We start from the raw sequence: 20,435 nt of genomic DNA, 5'->3' as shown, positions 1-20,435 counted from the left end.
GGAAACATCACTTATCAAGGGAGAAGCTGGTAATAATTGGCAATCTTTGAATGGGAGATAATTATTATACTGGGGAATATTGCCTCATCGAGGGGTCAACTTTGTCCCACAGCTCATAGTCTTGTGGGAAAGGAAGAATGAATGCCTTGATCGTTTCAATCCAACTTCTTTCCATTGCAATTCGTGTGACGGAAGAGAAGCTGTCAGAGTCTACTGCAGAAAGACATCGAAGTGTATCATGTAGATAGTTGATGAAGCTAAGAAGTAAGCTGAGCTAATAGACTATGGAGTGAGGGAGAAGTCTGAAAGAACTCTCTCTCTGGAAGACTGTATCTAGCTTCACCCCAATCTACTATTCCACTGACCAAGTCGTTCTGAATGATAATATTACCTGGGTGTAGCTCTCCATGAGTTATAGCTCCGAGATCAGTAGACTTCTCATCGTCCACAGATAGAATCCTATCGTTAAGCCTTTCTTGTTCTTCCCCCAAACTCTGGGTGACCTCGATAGGCACAGAGCCTTGACAATACCGCGTTCACACTCCTTCAAGGATTGAAAAGGTCCATATCGCTCCGGGGGTGCTGTTGCATCCCAGGGGTGCCTGAATAGAATTTCCTCACGAGGTTTAAGAAAGGACTGCCTAGGCTACGCCATCCCAAGATATGAGATTCGAGATGAGAGGCAATGGATATGCGTTCCTCGTTAGATAGGTTCTCCCAACATGAGCCCCGCGTTCTGCCTTCGACTTTACTCTTAAGGATGAGGCCCGTATCGCCAATTGTGTATGCAGTCAAGACTTTCGGCCCTGGCACATTCGTTTTCGTAGCAAGAAGAATCAATGATTCCGCTTCGCCCATGTTCTACAGCCAACTTTCAAAAATGTAGATTCTGATATTTGCCGAATCACATTGCCGCTCATTCAACCTCTTCAAATTAGCTCAAAATGCTATTAGGAACAGAAGTCATGTTTGCAGTTTCTGGAAAGACAATTCCTTGAACTCACAGGGATCAATCGTGTTAAAGAACAGAAGATGAGGGAGCACCGTCAGCTTTGGGGTGATTCGACGCCTAAGGGATGCCATTCAACACAAAGCCCGGCATGACTGAAGAGGCAAAGTGGCAGAGCAATACGTGAATGCGATGTTCAGGGAGCCACTCATTCGGTGAAACTAAAGAAATAAAACTGATCTTGCCATGGTATAGATACAGAGTACGGCATGACCCAGACTGACGAGTGAATGGTTGTATAGATGTAGTTTGCTCAGAGGAACAACCGAAGCCTCCAGGGGCCATTTGGTGTAGGGGCTACGTCATCGCCTCACCAGTAAACAACACACGAAACAAGCTAACCATCTCTCACTCTCAACTATCCCCAGCTATTGTTCTACATCGAGCATGCGGTGATTGAAATTAAATTTGTTTTTCCGTATCACGTTGCACAATGGCTTCTTTTCGGCGCATTGCTGTGGCCACAAGTTCAGCGGTCATCCGACTGACGGCCTTCATGTTTCTGAGATGGGTATGAAGCTTGTCAACACATCAGTTTCGCGTTCCTGGAACCTAATCCTAGCCATTCTAACAGATCCCTGGTCATCACTTTGTACCCCTCCTGTTGACCTCCCTGGTGGTGTATCTGTCGTCAATCTTCTCCTTGATTAAGGACACCCGGCCTGATGAATGGCAGACCGCGAAGCCGCATGGCCCAACCAGTTAGGCTTCATTTGCAAACCTTCAAAAAAAAGCAATAATCTAACAATGTATCCACAGCGCGTAAGCCGGGCTCTCGTCGTACCAAATCCAGTGATTCTGTGCTCAGGACACTGTTGACCGGGCTGCCCTCGGCGAGATGGCCCCTATGGACGAGGATGACAATCTTGATCAATGTTGCCCTAGCATTTGTCTCAGTTGACTTCTTAGTTCGAGGATCTCTTTTCTATCCTACTGCGAATGTCGCGTTCTCTCGGGTTGGATACGTCTCCCCGACCACTGCCAACTTGGTCTTCCGTGAGCCTGACACCACTCGCCTGCCAATTGTGGTCTCGTACCAAGAGGTCCTTCAAGCATCTCTGGGCTGGTATGAGGAGGATATCATTGACAAATTGGATCATACCACCGACTTTACAACAACAGTGACCCTCAATGACCTGAAGCCAGCGACAACATATCGCTATGCGCTGTCCAACAACCAGTCTGGCACATTCGTTACAGCGCCATCACCCGAGATGATGGAAGCAAGCCAGCTATCTTTTGTAACATCGAGTTGCCTGAAGCCAAACTTCCCTTACAACATACTATCACACCCATTGCGGGTCCCAGGCCTTGAGCAAATGACCGAAGCCCTCGCTAGACTACCGAGACTACTTCGCCCAGCATTTATGCTCTTCCTGGGCGACTTCATCTACATAGATGTACCCTGGCGCTTTGGATCATCCATGGAGCACTACCGCAGCGAGTATAGACGGATCTACTCATCTCCCTCATGGTCCTTCGGCGAAGAAGACAATCAAGCAATCGATCTCCCCTGGCTACACACTCTCGACGACCACGAGATCGAGAACGACTGGTCCCAAGGAAACAAAACAGATCCATACCCTGCTGCCGCCGACCCTTTCATCCACTACCACGTCCGAGGCAACCCACCAATCCCCTTAACACCATTCGCGCACCCAGACAACGTAACCTACTTCGCATTCACCCGCGGCCCAGCCTCATTCTTCATGCTAGACACCCGCACCTACCGCAACGAGCCATCCCAGAAGAACTCCACCATCCTCGGCAACGCCCAGCTCCAATCCCTCCTCACCTACATCTCAACCCCGGAGCCGGCGGGCGTCCACTGGAAAATCATTTCCTCCAGCGTCCCCTTCACCAAGAACTGGCACGTCGGCACAGCCGACACCTGGGGCGGATTCCTAGACGAGCGCCGCACAGTCTTCGAAGCAATGTGGCGAGCCGAGCGGGAGCTAGGCGTCCGCATCGTCCTGCTCAGCGGCGATAGACACGAATTCGGCGCCACCCGGTTCCCAGACCCGACATTCAATCCACGCCCCGACGAGCTCAAACCCAATACCGCCGGACGGGGGCTGCATGAGTTCAGCGTTGGTCCGTTGAGCATGTTTTACCTCCCCATCCGGACGTACCACCAGACCGACAGCGAGGATGTGACTGTGAAGTATGCGCCGACTGGAAACAGTAAGTTCGGGCTTATTCATATTGCCGATGATATCGATGTTGTGGATTCCGGCGCTTCTGTGCGGGTGCGCAGCTCTGCTCTTACTTATTCGCTGTATGTCGATGGTGAGGTTGTTTGGAAGTATCGTCTCAGTATCCCGCTGGATCGTGACGCGAGTGCTGCTGGACTGCGTCTGCCGCCGGGCCGTGTGCTGGAAGACAAGATCGGGGGTCTTAGTTGGAGTGTGGTGCTTGGGACTGTTGTGGGACGTGTGCCAGAGGTGGCGAAATTGGTTACTGAGAAGGTTACGGACTTGTACTTTGATCTTGCGAGTCAAGTGAAAAGGGCCGAGAGGCTTGGTTAGATGGCTTGATGATGTCCAAGTGATCTTTGGTTTTGTTTATTCGAACGTATCAAGGCAGGATGGTTAAGCCTATTACCTATTCTGGATCTTTGATGTTTTTTTCAACGCGGTTCTGGCCTTTGGGCCACTACAGCAGTGTACAATATCGCGAACTTGAATCAGAAAACTGATAGCGAGATCTTTTTGTTCACCTTAAAGTAAGATCTAGTCACATCTCCACGTACCTTTTCTATAAACTAGGTGCCTGCTTCGTTCGGGTTTGTAGGCTCCCAACATCGACCTTTCTACAGAATGAATCGTTCTATGATCAATTGTAAAGTACGCTAAATCGATAGCAAGGCCGGAGCCAGAAAAGGTTATGACTTATATCTCGTTACATATGTAGCTATGTCGCAAGGAGGAGAGATTTTGTACACAGGCTGCACTGCAAAGGCGGCCAAACCGAAAACAGGACGCCAAGCGCCCTTATCCCCTGGATCCATTCCCTGGGGTATAAAATGTAGATAAGACAGGAAGAGTGAAGAACAAATACTCAGGGGCACGCGATGGGAGATATGCTTCCGAGGTAGCCAATCTAGAAAATGCGAGATACTGGGCTTTCTCGGCCAGAACCGCAAGAGCAAATGTGAAATAAGAAAGATGGCTCAGGAAATTTGATTTGATGGTATTCAAAACAAAGACACAGGCCTCCTGGGTAGGTGTGTGGGATCAGAAGCGTCCACCACTGGAACGACCGTGGCCATCTCTTGTTGTCATTTCGTCTTCGCTGCCACCAGCGATTCCGCCCAACAGGGAAGCTCCCCAGATGCCTGCGATACCCCACATGCCAATGCGCCAACCACGATATAAGCCTTGGATACCCTGGCCCTGTTGCCGCTTCTCAGCCCGTTGCGGCGAGGGGCGCCGGCCAAGGAGCTTCTGTGCACGCTCTCTGTCAGATGGTGTTGAGCTGACACCTTCTTCGTATACAACATGCCACATGGTGCCGATAATGCCTCGATAAGTGCGCGGGGTAGGCACAATAGTTTCCACATCAGATGCATCAATAGATGCTGCACTAATGCTACCGCCAGATGACTTCTGGCGCAGACTTAAAGATGTGTATGTAGCAATTTGGGCACGGCGGAGCACGGTTTCGAGTGGGAATCGCACCGCGAGCTCAAGGCCTGATCCAAGGAAAGCACAGAGATTCCATGTGTTTGGGTTCAAGAGTGGGTCGATGGATAGATATGATTTTAGGAAGAGTGGGGTCGAGGTCATAATGAGGTTGGGGAGACTTGAGTGAAGCACGGTGATTGGGACGAGGTGCGAGGGGATCGTGCAGTTGGGTGTGGGGAGCTGTCGAATGGCTCGGACGAGGGACCGCGGGCCGTGGGTGGCTGGTGTGAGCATCAGGAATGTACGAGCGGTGTCGATAGGAGCGAGAATCAGGGCGGATAGCGAGGATGAAATAAAGGAGAGGACCAGCGTCGCCAGGGGAGACGAGGCAGTCAGGATGTCAGCTGTCATCGACGAGGAAATATCATCTTCTGGCAAGCCGACGATTGCCGACAAAAGACTGCGGATGAAGGTATTCAGTGTCGGCAGGAGAAGGGAGTAAATGAATGTGGCGTTGGAGGATTTCCAGAGGGATGTTGGGCCACTGGAAGACCATAATTGAGATAGAACTTCGGTCAATGAGTTGGTGTTCTTCAGGTTCAAGGCATGCTTTGACTGTGCGGCAGCGTCTGGTCGAATGTAACCACTACGGTCGGTGAGGTGGTGGCGTGATCTCCGAGATCGAGGTGTACTCGGCGTTGGGGTTGGAGGGGCTGCTGAGGTGAAGTAGCTGGTTTCGTCATCGGATGATTCTGAGTCCTAAACGCAAGAATATCAGTCATTTGCCGTGGGAATAGGTACAGCTTCATAGCAGATATAGGAGACATTGTTCATACCGAGTCATAAGAGCTTCCTTCATCACCCGGTGTCGAGTTCCGGTCCCACTGTTCGTCTATGGCGTCCGGTACAACATACACCTGCAAGATAGTTTTGGCGACATCGAATGGCTGTGCAGTGAGAACCTTGCTGTAGCGCACAAGCGCTCGGTTCATGGCATCGCGGACCCAGTCGGAAACGGAGGGCGATGCTTCCAGATAATCGGCATAGTCTAGGTCCGGGATGAGATCACGCGCGGAGGTGCCAAACACCTGGGCGGATGACGGCGACGCCACTTCAGGCGGCGCATTTGAAGCGGGCGATAAGCCAGAGGGAGGGATATAGTAAGGCCGCAAGGGATTGATCCCTTCACGAGACGACATGATGTGATGTTAATCGGGGATAAAGAGGTTCGGGGAAAGAAGAACGGGAGGAGTGGAATGTCCGAACGCCCAAGCTTTGTCAGTCTTTTTTTTCCTCCGCGGCCATTGGACGAGCATTTGCTCGTTCTTCCCATCTTCCCCCGGATCCTCTTTTTTCTCCCCTTTGACTTTCAGATTACCCCTGTTTTTAAATTTATTTATTTACTCTGCAATATGGCTTTCTGGAGAGAAGTCGGCCAGCAATTGCGCCGTGTACCCAAGACCGCGGCGGGTGATATCTGTTTGACTCAATCGCGGAGATGCCTGAGCTACTCAAGGTCATGGAGGAACACCGGAATCACAACACAGCCTCGCTCGAATATCAACGCACAGAAAAGCCTTCAATCATCCTTCCAAGGATATAACACAGCCCGACGTGCGTTCTCGGTGACTGCGCAAGCTGCACATGGTCACATCACGCCGCCGAAGGCCGGAGAAGAGTACGCCCATGAACATACCTCTAATTGCGCTTTTGTGTTCTATGCGCTGCATACTAATTGACTCCACAGGATCAATCTGACTTTCATCGACAAGGATGGCACCAGAATCGATCTCCAGGTCTCCGAGGGCGATAACCTACTAGACATTGCACAGGCAAATGATCTTGAGATGGAAGGTAAGTTGAGAGACAAGGTTATTTTTCTTCAATGCAAAGACCAACTGGATTCTTCTAAATAGGTGCATGTGGAGGATCGTGTGCTTGCTCAACGTGCCATGTGATTGTGGAGGACCCGGACACCTTCGATAAAATGGAAGAGCCTTCGGACGACGAGAACGACATGTTGGATCTGGCTTTTGGCCTCACCGAGACCTCCCGGTTGGGATGCCAGGTGATCATGACCAAGGATCTTGACGGAATGGTCGTGCGGTTGCCGTCCATGACGCGGAACCTCCAAGCAAGCGACTTCGAGGCAAAATAAATGACAACAAAGACCGAGGAAGGAGACTGTCTGGATCTCGAATACCCTTACATCCTATTCCAGCCAATCCACTGAAACCAGTGGGAGTTTACGGTCCTATTTGAGTTTCAAATAGGACTTTGTACTGTACTATTCATACGATGCAACTACATGTAGTAGACCTGCACAATATCACAAAATGGAAATCTCCTGTACTATTTTAAACCAAGTTTTTGACTCTCCACATGAGCAATTTTATTACAATGTAGAAAGAATATACAACAAACAAAAAGTCTCCGAACGCCAGAAACATGCCATGGGTAATCGTAGGTCCAGCTCACGCCTCTTCGATGTTCAAAGGCTTTCCCTTCTTTCCATTGATCAACTCAAGGAATCCTTGCTTGCTGACCTCGTTGGCAGCCTTCTCCCGCTCCCCCATACCAATTGTACCCTTCTTGCGCTCATCCTTGGCGGCCTCCTCTCCTCGGACTTGGGCTGCACGCACAGCATTGAACAGCTTGACGACACCACGCTGCGCCATCTTGCGCACGCGCTTCTCCTCCTCAGCAACGGGTCCAGCAATTCCTCTCTGGATACCCATCACATCACGGATACGGCCGCGATCCAATTCCTCTTTCTTCTCGGCGCGCATCTTGGCCCGCGCGGCCTTGTCAAGCTTCTCATCTGCGGCATCGGTAGACAGCTTCGAGGCATAAGAGCTTCGTGAGAGAACGGGGTCAGCGCGTGCGGAGGAGGGAAGTTTTGTGGACAGAATTTTGGAGATGGAGGTTGAGAATGCGGTAGGGTCGTTGCGCTTAGGGACGGATCGGCCGCGATTGGCGCCTGTGGCTTTGCCGGCTGGGGATGAATCGGAAAGATCCTCATCGTCGGATCCAGAGGCATCACTTTCGTCATCGTCGTTCTCAAGGTCTGCCTCGTCGAGCTCAATCTCTTCGCCCATGTCGGAGTCGGAATCGCTCTTGTCTGATTTTTTCGGTTGCGGTGCGGGAGCTTCCTTGGTCTTCGCCTTCTTCATGCGGAGATCAAGCGCCGAAGGCTTTGACACTGTGACACCTCCCTCCTCGGCGTCCGAGTCTTCGAGACTGACGGCGTTGAAATTCCCATCTTCTTCTTCGTCCTCGGAGCTACTGTGATAGAAGCGCTGCTTTTGGAACTTCTTCTTGCGGCCAGTGTTGCCCTTCAGGCCATCAAGGACCTTGCGCTTCTTTGAAGAGGGGGAGGCATTTTGACAAAAATAATGTAATGATTGTTAAAAAAAAAGAAAGTCTCGCTGATCCAAATCCATATCACAACTTTTTTTGGGGGCGGTGAAAAACCATCGGCTCTCCGATTGGCTCCTCCACATTGCCTCTCTGGTCTTTCGATGGGCTTCATCCTCACCCCTCCTCCATCGTGGAATCATAGACGACGACGGTCTCATTCCGGGCTATTTTTTTTAATCATTTACATTTACACACACATTTACCATGGTTCTTCAAGACCTTGGGCGGCGAATCAACTCCGCCGTCAATGACCTGACGAGGTCCAATAACCTAGATGAGAAGGTATGTGTAGTCCAACGTGGCTCTTAAACCATCTCACTAATAGAAGATCAGGCATTCGATGACATGCTGAAAGAAATCTGCGCCGCTCTCCTCTCCGCCGATGTCAACGTCCGTCTTGTGGGAACTTTGCGCAAATCGATCAAGGCCAGCGTGAACTTCGCCTCACTACCAGCTGCGGTGAACAAGAAGCGCCTTATCCAGAAGACCGTCTTCGACGAGCTTGTCAAATTGGTCGATCCACATGCGGATGCTTTCCGGCCGAAGAAGGGTCGCCCCAATGTGATCATGTTCGTCGGTTTGCAGGGTGCGGGTAAAACAACCACTTGTACAAAGCTGGCTCGCCACTACCAGACTCGAGGATTCAAGACAGCGCTGGTTTGTGCGGATACATTCCGTGCTGGTGCTTTTGATCAGTTGAAGCAGAACGCAACCAAGGCTAAAATTCCATACTACGGTAGCTTGACGCAGACGGATCCTGCTGTTGTAGCTGCTGAGGGTGTGGCGAAGTTCAAGAAGGAGCGTTTCGATATCATTATCGTCGATACCAGTGGTCGTCACCGACAGGAGGAGGAGCTCTTCACGGAAATGACACAGATTCAGACTGCTGTAACCCCAGATCAGACTATCCTCGTGCTGGACAGCACAATCGGTCAAGCTGCAGAGGCGCAATCCTCGGCGTTCAAGGCCACTGCAGACTTCGGAGCTATCATCATCACTAAGACCGACGGCCATGCCGCTGGCGGTGGTGCTATTTCTGCTGTCGCGGCGACACACACTCCTATTATCTTCCTTGGTACTGGTGAGCACATGATGGATCTCGAGCGATTCGAGCCCCGTGCATTCGTCCAGAAGCTTTTGGGTATGGGCGATGTCGCCGGACTGGTCGAGCACGTACAGGCCATGACGAAGGATTCCGCAGGTGCTAAGGAAACATACAAGCACATTGCGGAAGGTATCTACACTCTGCGTGATTTCCGCGAAAACATCACATCTATTATGAAGATGGGCCCGCTGTCCAAATTGTCCGGCATGATTCCAGGTCTGTCGAACATGACCCAAGGTCTGGATGACGAGGACGGCTCATTGAAGCTCCGCCGCATGGTCTACATCTTCGACAGCATGACTGTAGCCGAGTTAGACGGCGACGGCAAGAACTTCGTCGAGCAGCCTAGCCGCATGGTCCGCATTGCGCACGGTAGTGGAACCACCGTCCGCGAGGTTGAGGACTTGCTCTCCCAGCACCGCATGATGGCCGGCATGGCCAAGCGTGTTGGCGGCCAGAAGAAGCAGATGCAGCGTGCTCAGAACATGATGAAGGGCGGAAACAAGGATCAGCAGATGGCAGCCATGCAGAAGCGCATGGCCTCCATGGGTGGTGCTGGTGGTGGTGGCATGCCCGGCATGCCTGATATGGCCAAGATGATGCAGATGATGGGAGGCGGCGGTGGCGGCATGCCTAACCTCGGCGGTATGGATATGCAGAGTTTAATGAGCCAAATGGGTGGGTTGATGGGCGGAATGGGAGGTGGCGGTGGTGGGCGTGGAAGAGGACGTTAAGCTCACTTCTTGATGTTCTTGTTCCTTGTCTTTTATTTACCCTCCCATATCAAATCGCTGGCTCATCAACTTAGCATCCGGGCTGGTGTTTGGCGTTTTTCTTGCTCTTCACGTTACGTGCAACCCTGTACACGAGAATACATTTGGTAATGGACCTATCACTATCACATATATCATCCTGGAAAATGGAATCCTCTTATAAATGTTTATTTCTCTTTGTGTTTCCTATAACCTTGTATGCCAAGTGCAAGTCTCGATTTCTCCGCAGACACGTATTATATATCACGCAACCCATGTTTGCCGACATTGACTAGGACATGAGACGAGAAAGCTGACATTTAAATCGATCTACACAAATACATTATTCAGAAAGACAAAGTGCAGTACGGTACTATCGTTCAATTCATAATAAAACCACGTTGTACACATAACCCCTGAAACCGAAACGCCACTAGAATCCATCCATCTAATGAAGGGAGAGAGTTCGGAGAACATCGAAAACCAAAGGGACCACCAGATCGACCACTGACCATGTTCATAGCGGCCAGAAGTCCCTGCACCAGGCGACCCCGGTGAAATCGAATGAGAATCAACATATCATGCTTTTGAGGGTGTGGGGATTAGAGAATGAATCTAGTCATGTATAGAAGAAGCCACGATAGATTCCCCCGGGAGGAAAGTAGAGACACAGAAAGGATGTGAGACAAGTCCGTATGATGGTACATGGTGCATCCGGGTAGGGAGGGGGAGGGTATGGGTATCAAAGGTATCCTTGTGGGGAGGATGAAACAAAAACGCAAGAGGGAAACCCGGACGATTTATGAAATCCACAAACGAAGTCTTTTTTGGTTTATTTTTCGGCGAAACGTCGGTCGAAGTATCGCAGCACGCCCATTACGCTGGCGGCCTCGACTTCCATGGCAGCTCGGCTGTCTGGGGGAGCGAGATCGCGGGGGTTGGGGAGGGTGTGGAGCTTGGGCAGCCAGGTGGAGATCTCGTCGCTGGCGCGGGAGAAGTTAGGGTGGCGGGAAAGGGTGGTGAAAGCATCGGCACAGCTGAGCGTTAGCTCAGAGGGTTGAGCGGGCTTGGGTGCGGGAGGTTGCGAAGGCAGGGTGGTGTTGTTACGCGAGAAGGTCGTGGTGGAGGGGGCATTCTTTGACATGCAGCATCCGCCGTCCTTTCCTGCACCTCCGCAGCAGCCTCCTCCCGATGGAGTGCCGCTCGCTGACCGGGGAGGCTGCCAACGTCTTGCAAAAAAGAGTGCTTCGGGGGTCTGCAAGACATTGGGCGCAAGTACCTGGTCCGTTGGCACAGGGGTTGGTCGCTTGGGTGATGGGCGGGAGAGTCACTTCTGAGCGGACATCTCCCTCAGATGGGGGTGGTGTGAACTGTGAGATGGATTGAATGGGTGCCAGACGATTGGCCTCGAGGGCGTTGCGTACGCGTTGCTGCTCCTGTGCAGCCATCTCAGCACAGATACACGGGGTGCCATCCTGACAGAATCCGCAGGGATCGACGGGAGGCGAGGAGATGGCATCATCATGAGACTGGTGTGGAAGACTGGAGAATTGGGCGGTAAAGTCGATCTCCATTTCTTCCGGATCGGGTTTAATATGAGGATCCCTATGATCGCGTTCCGGGCTGCCCACACCGTGTGGTGCGTGCCGAGAACGAGAGGACTCGTGGGTTTCGATTGGCATGCCGAACGCATCTTCAATACACTGGCAGTGGGCGTTGGAGCAGTTGTTGCATCCTAAGGGTACGTTCATTTGTCCATCTTCCTTGTTAAGGTCGACATTAGTAGGCTGGACACCTTCCATTCGGCTACTTCTGGTCTTGCGAGGCGGCAATGGCACAGAGTCTGGGATGGGTGCGGGCTTGGTGACTTTAGGGCCAGCAAGAGACGACCGGAACTCCTTGACAAGGGCTTCCTTCGCACTGCGCTCGATTGATACCTCCTTCTCCAAAGCGTGGCATCGGTCGCGCCACCAGCCCATTTCCTCACGGCACTGATCCACCTCGCTGGAGAGGTTGCCTATTTGTTGTTGAAGAGAAGCCACCCGAATGTCGTGGCTATCTTCTATTTCCTTCATTTGCTCCTCCAATTCACTGACTCGAGCAGCCCGGCGCTCACGGAACGCTCGCTGAGCTGCCCGATTTTGCGCTTTGCGTTTAGTCGGCGGTGTATCCGTAGCTGGCTTGCGGCCAGGCTTGGGGCGTGGTGGGATCACCCATTCCTTCGAGGTGATGGAGCCGGGGGTGCCGGGTCCTGGGGATGGAGCCACAGAAGGGCGGGCAGCGAGAGTGGGCGCCGGGGCAAGGGCTTGTGCCATAGCTCCACCTGGAGCAGGGGCCAAAGACACACCACTGGTGGCCATGTCGACACCGAATTGAAGTTCAAATGCTGTGTTGAGGTCAGTTAAGAACTAGAATCGGGCGTGGCCGGGGCGGACGCACGAGCCGTTTCTCGGTCGGAAGGGCGGAAGTGCGCACATGCGAGCCGATAAGCGAGAAAGACCAGATGGAGAGGAAGAATAGAACGAGTAGACTTTCGAGCTCGGTTCTGTCTAAAACCTCCAAAAATCCAGGGGGGAAATGAACAAGACAACAGGATATGCGAAGCTTACTGAGAAGGAGGAGAAATGCGAGGGGAGAAAGCCGAGAAAAGTGGCCGATGATCAGATTAGATTATGTGCTCACATGATTCCGGTTTCGGACTCGACCTTCGGTTGTATAGTTTTGCTCGTCTCTATAGGTTTTCTTTTTTTTTTCGGTGCGGAATTACTATTGGTCATCTACAAGCTAGATCCAATCCTGATCTCATTCGAGTTTTATCTGATCCGAGAAATCCCCAATGTTAGTGGAGATCGTGCCGAGAAAGCGTTGGTGGGCTGACGCACTGCTCCAAGGTTCCCCCAGTAGCAGTGTATCGGATTTTATTCGCTAACTGCGTTTGTAGCACTTGAAGAGAATAAAAGATGTGACTCGAATACGCGGAGATACCTCGAAGTGAAACAGAAAGGATAGCTACAATAGCAAATAATCCATTCCATGCGCCCTACAATGTACACCGTACACAAGACCTTCGATTTACTGGGCAGCTCACCGTTCACCCGCTCGATCGTCAATGAGTCATTGACAGGCGACACGGAAGGAAATTCTCCAGCGTAAAATTTACTGGAGTGGAGTGTCTTCAATCTCGTCAATCCGTTGACCATGGATGGGCAAGATTGCCCTACTTCTGGCCAAGCAGCTATTACCTAGCAGAAACGGTGATTGAGCCAATGGGGTCGCTTCATTGCGTCGATAACTTTGCTAGAAGTCATGCAGCAGCGGTGAGGGTATGGATCGACATGGCAAATTGCATCCGTTCTCGGTCTTTCTGATCTTATCTGATTGCACTAACGTGTTTGATCAGACCGCAACCCACGGGTGAGGCTGGAGAATGGTGAAAATTCGATGTGTTTCCGTCCGTTTCATCTTTCCTCTCTGGGCATCTTCAGGCAGGTAATTGGATGATTGGCCTTCTGCGAAGTGTTTTGGGAGGCCGAGCCCCCACAGCAGATTCTTATCAATCAGTGGGTGATCCCAACCTCATCCCGAGCCAGAGCCGAACAACGGAACTTTCGCATAGATGGCCCGATCTGGAGAATACCGCCGCAGTTCAGCCAAGACTACGTGTGACATGCGCATGGATAGACGGTGGGAAAAATGGGCGTAAAAAGAAATCGCCGTTATTGGACAGATTCACTGCTCATTATCAACCACCACGGTGCATTTTCGGTGGCGATCCGAAGAACGATCCACTGTTCTCGGTTATATTTTCCCTCTGGTTGTGATGAAATGGGTAGTATAAACCGATTTTATGACGCACTTATCACCCGAGTAAATATCCCGGCCACCTATTCGTTTTGGAGCTGCTGGGTGTCAAAACGACGATGCATAATACATACTGCAAGTATGATTGAACGAATCAGATTCCAGGTAAGTTGATCGATACCAAGTCGGCGTTTAGCTTTTGCTTACGGGGCCTCTCTTTCAAATGCAAGGGACATGAGCTCTGTGCCAAATCATTTATCTCACATTTGTGGATTTTGTACAGTACGCTGCGTACATGCACTGGATCCATGTAGCCTCACAATACGCCAGGAAAGGGTTGCGAACATAGGTAATATTCTCTCATAAATATCTCAGCTATGCCTGACGCCTCGATCCCGAGCGCTTGACGCGGATCTGGCGATTTTTGGAATTTTCGGCTACTTATGATTCAGAGGACTGATCAGCACGGGGCTGTTCCCAATTTCAGCAGTCGTATCAATGTATTGACATGGCTATTTCACAGCTCTGTTAGTTGAGGAGCCCCATTTGCTGGAGGAGCAGAGTGCTTGGTCTGTACAAAGACCTTTTGCATCCCCATATCTCGCTTGTCAAAAATCGCATATAGCTCTTCCATATTCTCTAAACGGACCCGATGGGTTACCATATCCAGTGGGTTGACCTCATGTGTTTGAATCAGATGCATGAGGTGCTTCCAATACTTGTGGACAGGGGCCTGGCCATTGCCCATAAGATGAACACCGGTCTGCATGAGAGCTCCAATGTTAAAGTGATTTGTCTGAGAATGAGCATTCAAGGGTTAGATCCTTTTCTCTTCCGAAAACCGGCCGAGGGAAGTGAACTCACATATCCGGCATAGATACCCGTTACGCCAACATGCCCAAAGGGGCGAACGGCAGTGATCATCTCATTCAGCAATTCTGAGGTATCCGTCTCTAGCCCGAGTAGCTGCTCGAAGTAATGTGCCCATCCCTTAGCATATTCGCCCGCTGCACACTCTAGAGCGACATCTGGTCCGCCCTCGACCATCTTTTGCAGCTGTGATGTCACAGACTCGCCCTTCGGCAAATCGGTGAAGTTGATCGTCTCAATCTTTGGCGCTTTTGTCTTCACGTAGTCCAATCGCCATGCGCCATCCCCACCATCGATGAGAATGACACGACTAGCTCCGTGGAAGAAGCTGAACTGAGCACACATCTGTCCGATCGGCCCAGCCCCCCAAATCGCAACGACGTCCCCTCTGTTGACTCCGGTGTCGAGCACGCAGTGCCATGATGTTGCCAGAACATCCGAGACATACAATGCTTTCTCGTCTGGGACATCGGCTGGGATAGAAAGCAGATTGACATCGCCGTATGGAACTCGAATGTACTCGGCTTGTCCACCTGCGAACCCGCCCGTGAAATGGGAATAACCGAATATACCTATTTCCGATCAATACTATGAATCTTGGGTTCACACGGGGCAGACTGAAGAGCCTTTCAGGTACTTCATTTGACCTACCTGCAGTCCGCTTCCCATACATAGCATTGGTGAGCGTGTTCTCGTTGGTTTTAACACATTGAGAGTAATACTCCCTTCGACAATTCCTGCAATCTCCGCAAGCAATCGGGAAGGATACAACAACTCGCTCTCCGACTCGAAATTTCTTCGATTCCGGGCCTACACGTTCCACAATTCCACAGCATTCGTGGCCGAGGACATCGCCCTTCTCTAACTGAGGGATGACGCCTTCGGTCACCACAGATTGTGTCAGTATAGCCGCTCGCTGATAGTAATGGGATGGTCTTCATACCATGATATAAGTGCAGGTCGCTACCACAAATAGTACTCCCTGTCACCTTGACAATCACATCTCCGGGGTCAATCACTCGTGGCTTGGGCATTTTCACTGATCACGGTATGTCAATGATAATGAAAAAGACACTCAGGCGAATCATGTTCTTACCAACTTTGACTGTGTTCTTCCCTTGCCACGTAGTTGCCTGGATCATCTCCCCAGTCTCCATTCCATGCTCATTGTTGTAATGCGACACATCAGTGGTAACTGTTGCATTATCGCCATGGCCGATTATCCTCTCTACCAAATTTGCCGCCTGGGACATCGCCATTGTCAATTGATTCGTGGGTGGAAATATGTAAGTTCAGGATATGGTGGAAAGTATATATGAGTCCCTTCTGTTCAACTGAGGATCTAGAAATGTTTTATGTTCAGGAGCAACACGAACGGACCTGATTTCGATCTTTCCAAGGTTATTCTGGAGATTTTTCCTGGTCATGCATAATATATGGAAATTGACATCACCATGATGTCGGGGGTGTGGCAAGCACTCTTACATTTTGACAGTTCCAATAGCAAACATTGGTCTACAGTTTATAGGAAATATAAATGAGACTAGAGCACTACAATTCAACAATATGGACTGCTCCAGGAAAATTCGAGGGACTTTCGTTACCCTGCACTATCATCCAGATCCCACCCCTGCAGGACTAAATGCTGCATATGAGCTTTTCTGAATTGAACCGCACCGCAAATGAATTTGGAAAAGGAGACCCAGAATGAAAGGGATCACAGGTTCATCCCCAAGATGAGCACATATATCACCGAATTGGCCGATCTTTGGAAATGAGCGCTTCTCGGTCCGACATCGTTTTGAAGCTCACATTGTATGTAGCCGACGCCATGCAGGCAACATCATGCATGCATTTTCCAGATTAGAAAGCTCAGACATTGGGGGATTGCGTATTTGCTTCCTCTTCGGCAAGCCCTTTTTTCACTGAAGCGTTAGAAGCAAATCAGAAGAGAGTCAAACTCGGGGAGTTTCTGGGTCAGCTCGGGCTCCGGGTCTCCCAAAAGCGCATTGAGCCCTGGTAAGCCCGGGGAATACGGGGGCCAAGAAAGGTCAACGGACAACAAGAACCGCCCAGATAATCAATTCTTTACGGAGGAATACAAAAGAGCACATTGCTTTTCTGATTCAGCGCCGGTGAAATCCCCTTTCTCTGCACAAACACCCAAGCAACCATTGAGCTTCCGAAAACCATCATGGACAATCTCATTGCTCCCCTAGGTGCCCTTACTCATCTTGACGAGGCAAACAGACTCCGCCTTCAAGATGGTTTGCACGAAGCAGCCGAGGCTCTTGAGACCCCTTACGACATGATGCTTCGCTTGTTGAACGCGGTTAGCTCCTCTATAGCCTGCACGAGATGATCGAGATGGTTCAATGAAGGCATTCTAACTAACTCGAGTAACAGGGAAGGCAAACAGCCATGCTTAAGATTGGATACGATTTGGAGATATTCACAACTCTTGCCAGCCGCACAGAGCCATTTTCAATTGATGAACTAGCGTCAGGCAAAAGCGTTGACCCCCTTCTTATGTCCCGAGTGTTACGTTTTCTTGCCGCCAACCGTTTCATCACTGAAACAGATAAGAATCTCTTTACTGGGAATAAGTCCACCAAGGGACTCTCAGACCCTCGAATTCAGGGCGGGTTACTTCATGCGTAAGTCGCCATCAGCGATCTCCTCATTTCATGATGAAACGTATCTTGCAAAGACGCCGCTGAGCTAAATATTGAAATGTGACCGAGCGGCAGTTTCCACATTAGTGTCCCAGCTTATCAGGCCCTGCCAGAATATCTGCAAGAAAACAAGTACCAGAACACCACTGGAGGACAATGTGCCTGGCACAAGTCCGCTAATACCGATCTGGAATTCTTCCCATGGGCAAAGCAAAACCCCCAGATTCTCAAATACTTCCAGCAGCTTATGAGTATTCCTCGGGATGGCAGCTGGCTCGACGTTATACCGTTTGAGGACGAGGCCAATGACCCCACTGACCGGAAAGTCTTTGTCGATATCGGCGGCAATATCGGTCACCAGTGCGCGCGCTTGCTTGCTAAACACCCAGGTTTGGCTGGTCGAGTCGTCTTGCAGGATCGTGAGGAGACCATTCGACGTGCACCCGAGGTTAATGGTGTAGATTTCATGGTGCATGACTTCTTCACGAAGCAACCAGTGAACGGTAAAGCTCACGTTTCTCTTTTTATGAAAGTTGATTTCCATTTGCTGAACATCTTCAGGTGCCAAATTTTACTACCTGCGCGCGATCCTCCATGACTGGGAGGATGATAAGTCGGTGGAAATTCTGAAACAGATTATTCCAGCCATGTCGGAGGACTCGCAGATCTTGATCGATGATCTGGCTCTTCCAAACACCAGTGTTCACTGGTGGAGTACCTGCATCGATATGCAGATGTATATCATGCATGGAGCGATGGAGAGAACGGTTGACCAGTGGTATGCGCTTTTGGACAAGGCAGGCTTGAAGGTGAAGGAAATCAAGACCTATAGTCCTGTGATGCGGAACTCGGTCATTGTGGCCGTCCCGAAATAATAGTAGCAATTACTAGAAGTTTCATGTTGGTTAATTCGATTTCCTCTCATGTTCAATATGTAATGAGCATAATAAATACTTCGTAACGTTATTACCTTTCTAATCTGCTGAAAAGCTTGAAACCCCGGATCACCCTTTATTGGCGACGGGGAGGAAGAAAAGGCATGCTAGCCTATGGTGTTATAGCGCGTCGTATTCTTCCTGTACTCTCGCGTCGCAGCTCAATCAATCTCCTAGCTCAACCTAGCCTGAAACCATTTCTATGACCAATCGGCAGCATATCTTTAGCTCCGATGATTGCCCGTTGTGTTTTGACGCTGTCGATCGATGGATCGACGATCTAGTAGGACATTATAAGAATTCTAGATTGCTGATTTTGTCGCTTGCTCAAAGATTTGTTCATCTTACTCTATATATTCCAGCCCTGCCCTAGTTGGAGCCATGATGGCTGAGGATGTCTCGGCCTCATGAGTATGGATGCACTAGCACGAGTCGTGCTGAAATGGCCCCCTATGCTCAAGCTTCACCGGCGTATGGAATCTTATAAGCTCTCGCGCCACCGTTACATCGATCGGCGCGTCGTGTCCAAGGGGCTTCCACCCGATGGACTTTCTTTGTTTATCGTGAGTCATATGTTCTGATCAGTGATTTGCGCTCTTTGTTCTTTGTTCATGTTGGCGCGGCTGTCCACGCGAACTTGCGTCCCATTGGCGGGGATTCTCCCAGAGCTAAGAGCAGCCGCTATCATTGGTCTGCTCGGGGGGTTTTGGCTGCGTCTTCTCGGAGTCCGTGAATTTAAGACTTAAAAGCCCCGAAGCACGCGGGGAACGAGGTTCGCGTCTAGCCTCATCCCTCGCGGCTTGCCGCCTAAACACTAGCAGGGTACGGAGTCCTGTCCATCGAATATGCGACCAGGATGAACAACCTTCCCCTTGGCTGTAATATGCCTATTTAATCCTCTTCCCGCCATATTGAATTAGTGCTTTCCTGATCTTGCGTATTTTCTGCTACCTATCTGGATCTCAGCTACTCTCATCTTACGCACTACATTCCAACCCACATAGCGACAATGGCATCACCACCGCCCTCGTACACCAAGGTCACTCACTCTGCCACCTATGCTGGCATCAATCCAACCCAGCCAGGCCTCTCTACTGCGGGAAAGGTTGTGTTGATCACTGGCGCATCTGGCGGCATCGGGCGAGCCACAGCCTCAGCCTTCGCTGCATCGCGCCCCCGGGCCCTCATCCTTCTCGGTCGACGTGCCGACGCCTTGACTGAAACCGCCGCCATTGTCCGCAACAGCTACGCAGAGGTGACGATCCAAACTTACGAGGCTGAGCTGTGCGATGCTTCGAGCGTCCGCGACACCATGAACAAGGTGGCTGCCGAGTTTGGCGGCATCGACATCCTGATCCACTGCGCCGGCGTCCTGGCCCCCGTTATTCCGCTTCTGGAAGCTGATCCGGCTACTTTCCTGGACGGCTACAAGACTACAGTTGTCGGTTCGCTGGTAACGGCACAGGCTGTCGTCCTAGCGAACAAAACAGTCAGCCCCAACGAGGACCGGCCGATCATATTCGTCAACCTGACCACGGCCGGCATCATCTTCCCCCCATTCACAGGCATGGGCGCCTATGTCAGTAGTAAGATGGCCGCTGTCAAGGTCCTGCAGTCCTTCGCTGTCGAGAACCCGCAAGTGCGTCTTCACAATGTGCATCCCGGTTTCCTCGATACAGCTATGTCTGCTAAGCTGTCAGAGTCGATTAAATTGCCATTTGCCTTCGATGAAAGTGAGTATCAACTGAGCTTGTTCTTTGTGGCTCATCGCTCTGTGTGTTCAATTCTAACTAAAGATTACTCTTTCCCAGTCTCTCTTCCTGCCGATTTCCTCGTCTGGATTGTCTCCCCCGAAGCTGAATTTCTTAAGAACAAGATCGTCTTCTCTTCTTGGGATGTTGAGGAGCTTAAGGCTCGCAAGAATGAGATTGTCGGTGGCCCGCCGGGAACTGGTGAGCTCTGGCTCGGCTACCAAGGATTCCCACGATTCATCGGTGGCCAGGCATTGCCAGGCACCCAGTAAACGATTGGCCCCGGTATGAGAAGTTAAAATCCCAGGCTGGACGGCGTACACGCCTGAATTGATTAAGCATTAAGCAATTGGATGAGCCATTCACACAGAGTGCCAGCACGATGATCTCAATGAAAAAAGAATCTACGATTATGTCGCTGAACTAAAAGTGACTTTCAAATAATGAGGATAAAAAACAGACGAGTAAACAGTAGTTCTCATCAAGTTGCA

The 20,435-nt window shown here is 50.7% G+C and overlaps 9 protein-coding genes across 9 annotated transcripts; 5 read left to right on the top strand and 4 right to left on the bottom strand.

The window, feature by feature from the left end:
- Positions 1 to 1,442: 1,442 nt before the first annotated feature.
- On the top strand, positions 1,443 to 3,537 carry N7457_001324 (alkaline phosphatase family protein; the record flags this gene model as incomplete). Its single annotated transcript, XM_057172370.1, has 3 exons — positions 1,443 to 1,520; positions 1,584 to 1,710; positions 1,769 to 3,537. 3 exons carry the CDS (start codon positions 1,443 to 1,445, stop codon positions 3,535 to 3,537), a joined length of 1,974 nt encoding a protein of 657 aa, XP_057036273.1.
- Positions 3,538 to 4,245: 708 nt separating this feature from the next.
- On the bottom strand, positions 4,246 to 5,834 carry N7457_001323 (mitofusin complex protein UGO1; the record flags this gene model as incomplete). The annotated part of the gene is made up of 2 exons (XM_057172369.1): positions 4,246 to 5,394; positions 5,472 to 5,834. 2 exons carry the CDS (start codon positions 5,832 to 5,834, stop codon positions 4,246 to 4,248), a joined length of 1,512 nt encoding a protein of 503 aa, XP_057036272.1.
- A 213-nt stretch (positions 5,835 to 6,047) lies between these two features.
- N7457_001322 (ferredoxin family 2Fe-2S iron-sulfur cluster binding protein) lies at positions 6,048 to 6,793 on the top strand (the record flags this gene model as incomplete). The annotated part of the gene is made up of 3 exons (XM_057172368.1): positions 6,048 to 6,313; positions 6,383 to 6,489; positions 6,552 to 6,793. The coding sequence occupies 3 exons, from the start codon at positions 6,048 to 6,050 to the stop codon at positions 6,791 to 6,793; spliced, it is 615 nt and encodes a 204-aa protein (XP_057036271.1).
- Positions 6,794 to 7,109: 316 nt separating this feature from the next.
- N7457_001321 (rRNA-processing protein RRP15) lies at positions 7,110 to 8,112 on the bottom strand (the record flags this gene model as incomplete). Its single annotated transcript, XM_057172367.1, has 2 exons — positions 7,110 to 7,997; positions 8,110 to 8,112. The coding sequence occupies 2 exons, from the start codon at positions 8,110 to 8,112 to the stop codon at positions 7,110 to 7,112; spliced, it is 891 nt and encodes a 296-aa protein (XP_057036270.1).
- A 147-nt stretch (positions 8,113 to 8,259) lies between these two features.
- Positions 8,260 to 9,894, top strand: N7457_001320 (RNA-binding signal recognition particle subunit SRP54; the record flags this gene model as incomplete). The annotated part of the gene is made up of 2 exons (XM_057172366.1): positions 8,260 to 8,337; positions 8,389 to 9,894. 2 exons carry the CDS (start codon positions 8,260 to 8,262, stop codon positions 9,892 to 9,894), a joined length of 1,584 nt encoding a protein of 527 aa, XP_057036269.1.
- Positions 9,895 to 10,744: 850 nt separating this feature from the next.
- Positions 10,745 to 12,272, bottom strand: hapX (bZIP transcription factor HapX; the record flags this gene model as incomplete). Its single annotated transcript, XM_057172365.1, has 2 exons — positions 10,745 to 11,118; positions 11,192 to 12,272. 2 exons carry the CDS (start codon positions 12,270 to 12,272, stop codon positions 10,745 to 10,747), a joined length of 1,455 nt encoding a protein of 484 aa, XP_057036268.1.
- A 1,958-nt stretch (positions 12,273 to 14,230) lies between these two features.
- On the bottom strand, positions 14,231 to 15,842 carry N7457_001318 (zinc-dependent alcohol dehydrogenase; the record flags this gene model as incomplete). Its single annotated transcript, XM_057172364.1, has 5 exons — positions 14,231 to 14,509; positions 14,578 to 15,155; positions 15,235 to 15,462; positions 15,527 to 15,622; positions 15,680 to 15,842. 5 exons carry the CDS (start codon positions 15,840 to 15,842, stop codon positions 14,231 to 14,233), a joined length of 1,344 nt encoding a protein of 447 aa, XP_057036267.1.
- A 935-nt stretch (positions 15,843 to 16,777) lies between these two features.
- Positions 16,778 to 18,133, top strand: N7457_001317 (uncharacterized protein; the record flags this gene model as incomplete). Its single annotated transcript, XM_057172363.1, has 4 exons — positions 16,778 to 16,915; positions 16,990 to 17,240; positions 17,334 to 17,761; positions 17,820 to 18,133. 4 exons carry the CDS (start codon positions 16,778 to 16,780, stop codon positions 18,131 to 18,133), a joined length of 1,131 nt encoding a protein of 376 aa, XP_057036266.1.
- Positions 18,134 to 19,202: 1,069 nt separating this feature from the next.
- On the top strand, positions 19,203 to 20,216 carry N7457_001316 (SDR family NAD(P)-dependent oxidoreductase; the record flags this gene model as incomplete). Its single annotated transcript, XM_057172362.1, has 1 exon — positions 19,203 to 20,216. One exon carries the CDS (start codon positions 19,203 to 19,205, stop codon positions 20,214 to 20,216), a length of 1,014 nt encoding a protein of 337 aa, XP_057036265.1.
- Between the last annotated feature and the right edge of the window lie 219 nt (positions 20,217 to 20,435).

The sequence above is a fragment of the Penicillium paradoxum genome (genome assembly GCF_028828445.1).
Source record: "Penicillium paradoxum strain IBT 22861 chromosome Unknown utg000002l_segment0_segment0, whole genome shotgun sequence".
NCBI classification, from domain to species: Eukaryota; Fungi; Ascomycota; class Eurotiomycetes; order Eurotiales; family Aspergillaceae; genus Penicillium; species Penicillium paradoxum.
Note: the sequence above shows the minus strand (reverse complement) of the source record. Positions and strands in the feature narration are given on the sequence as shown.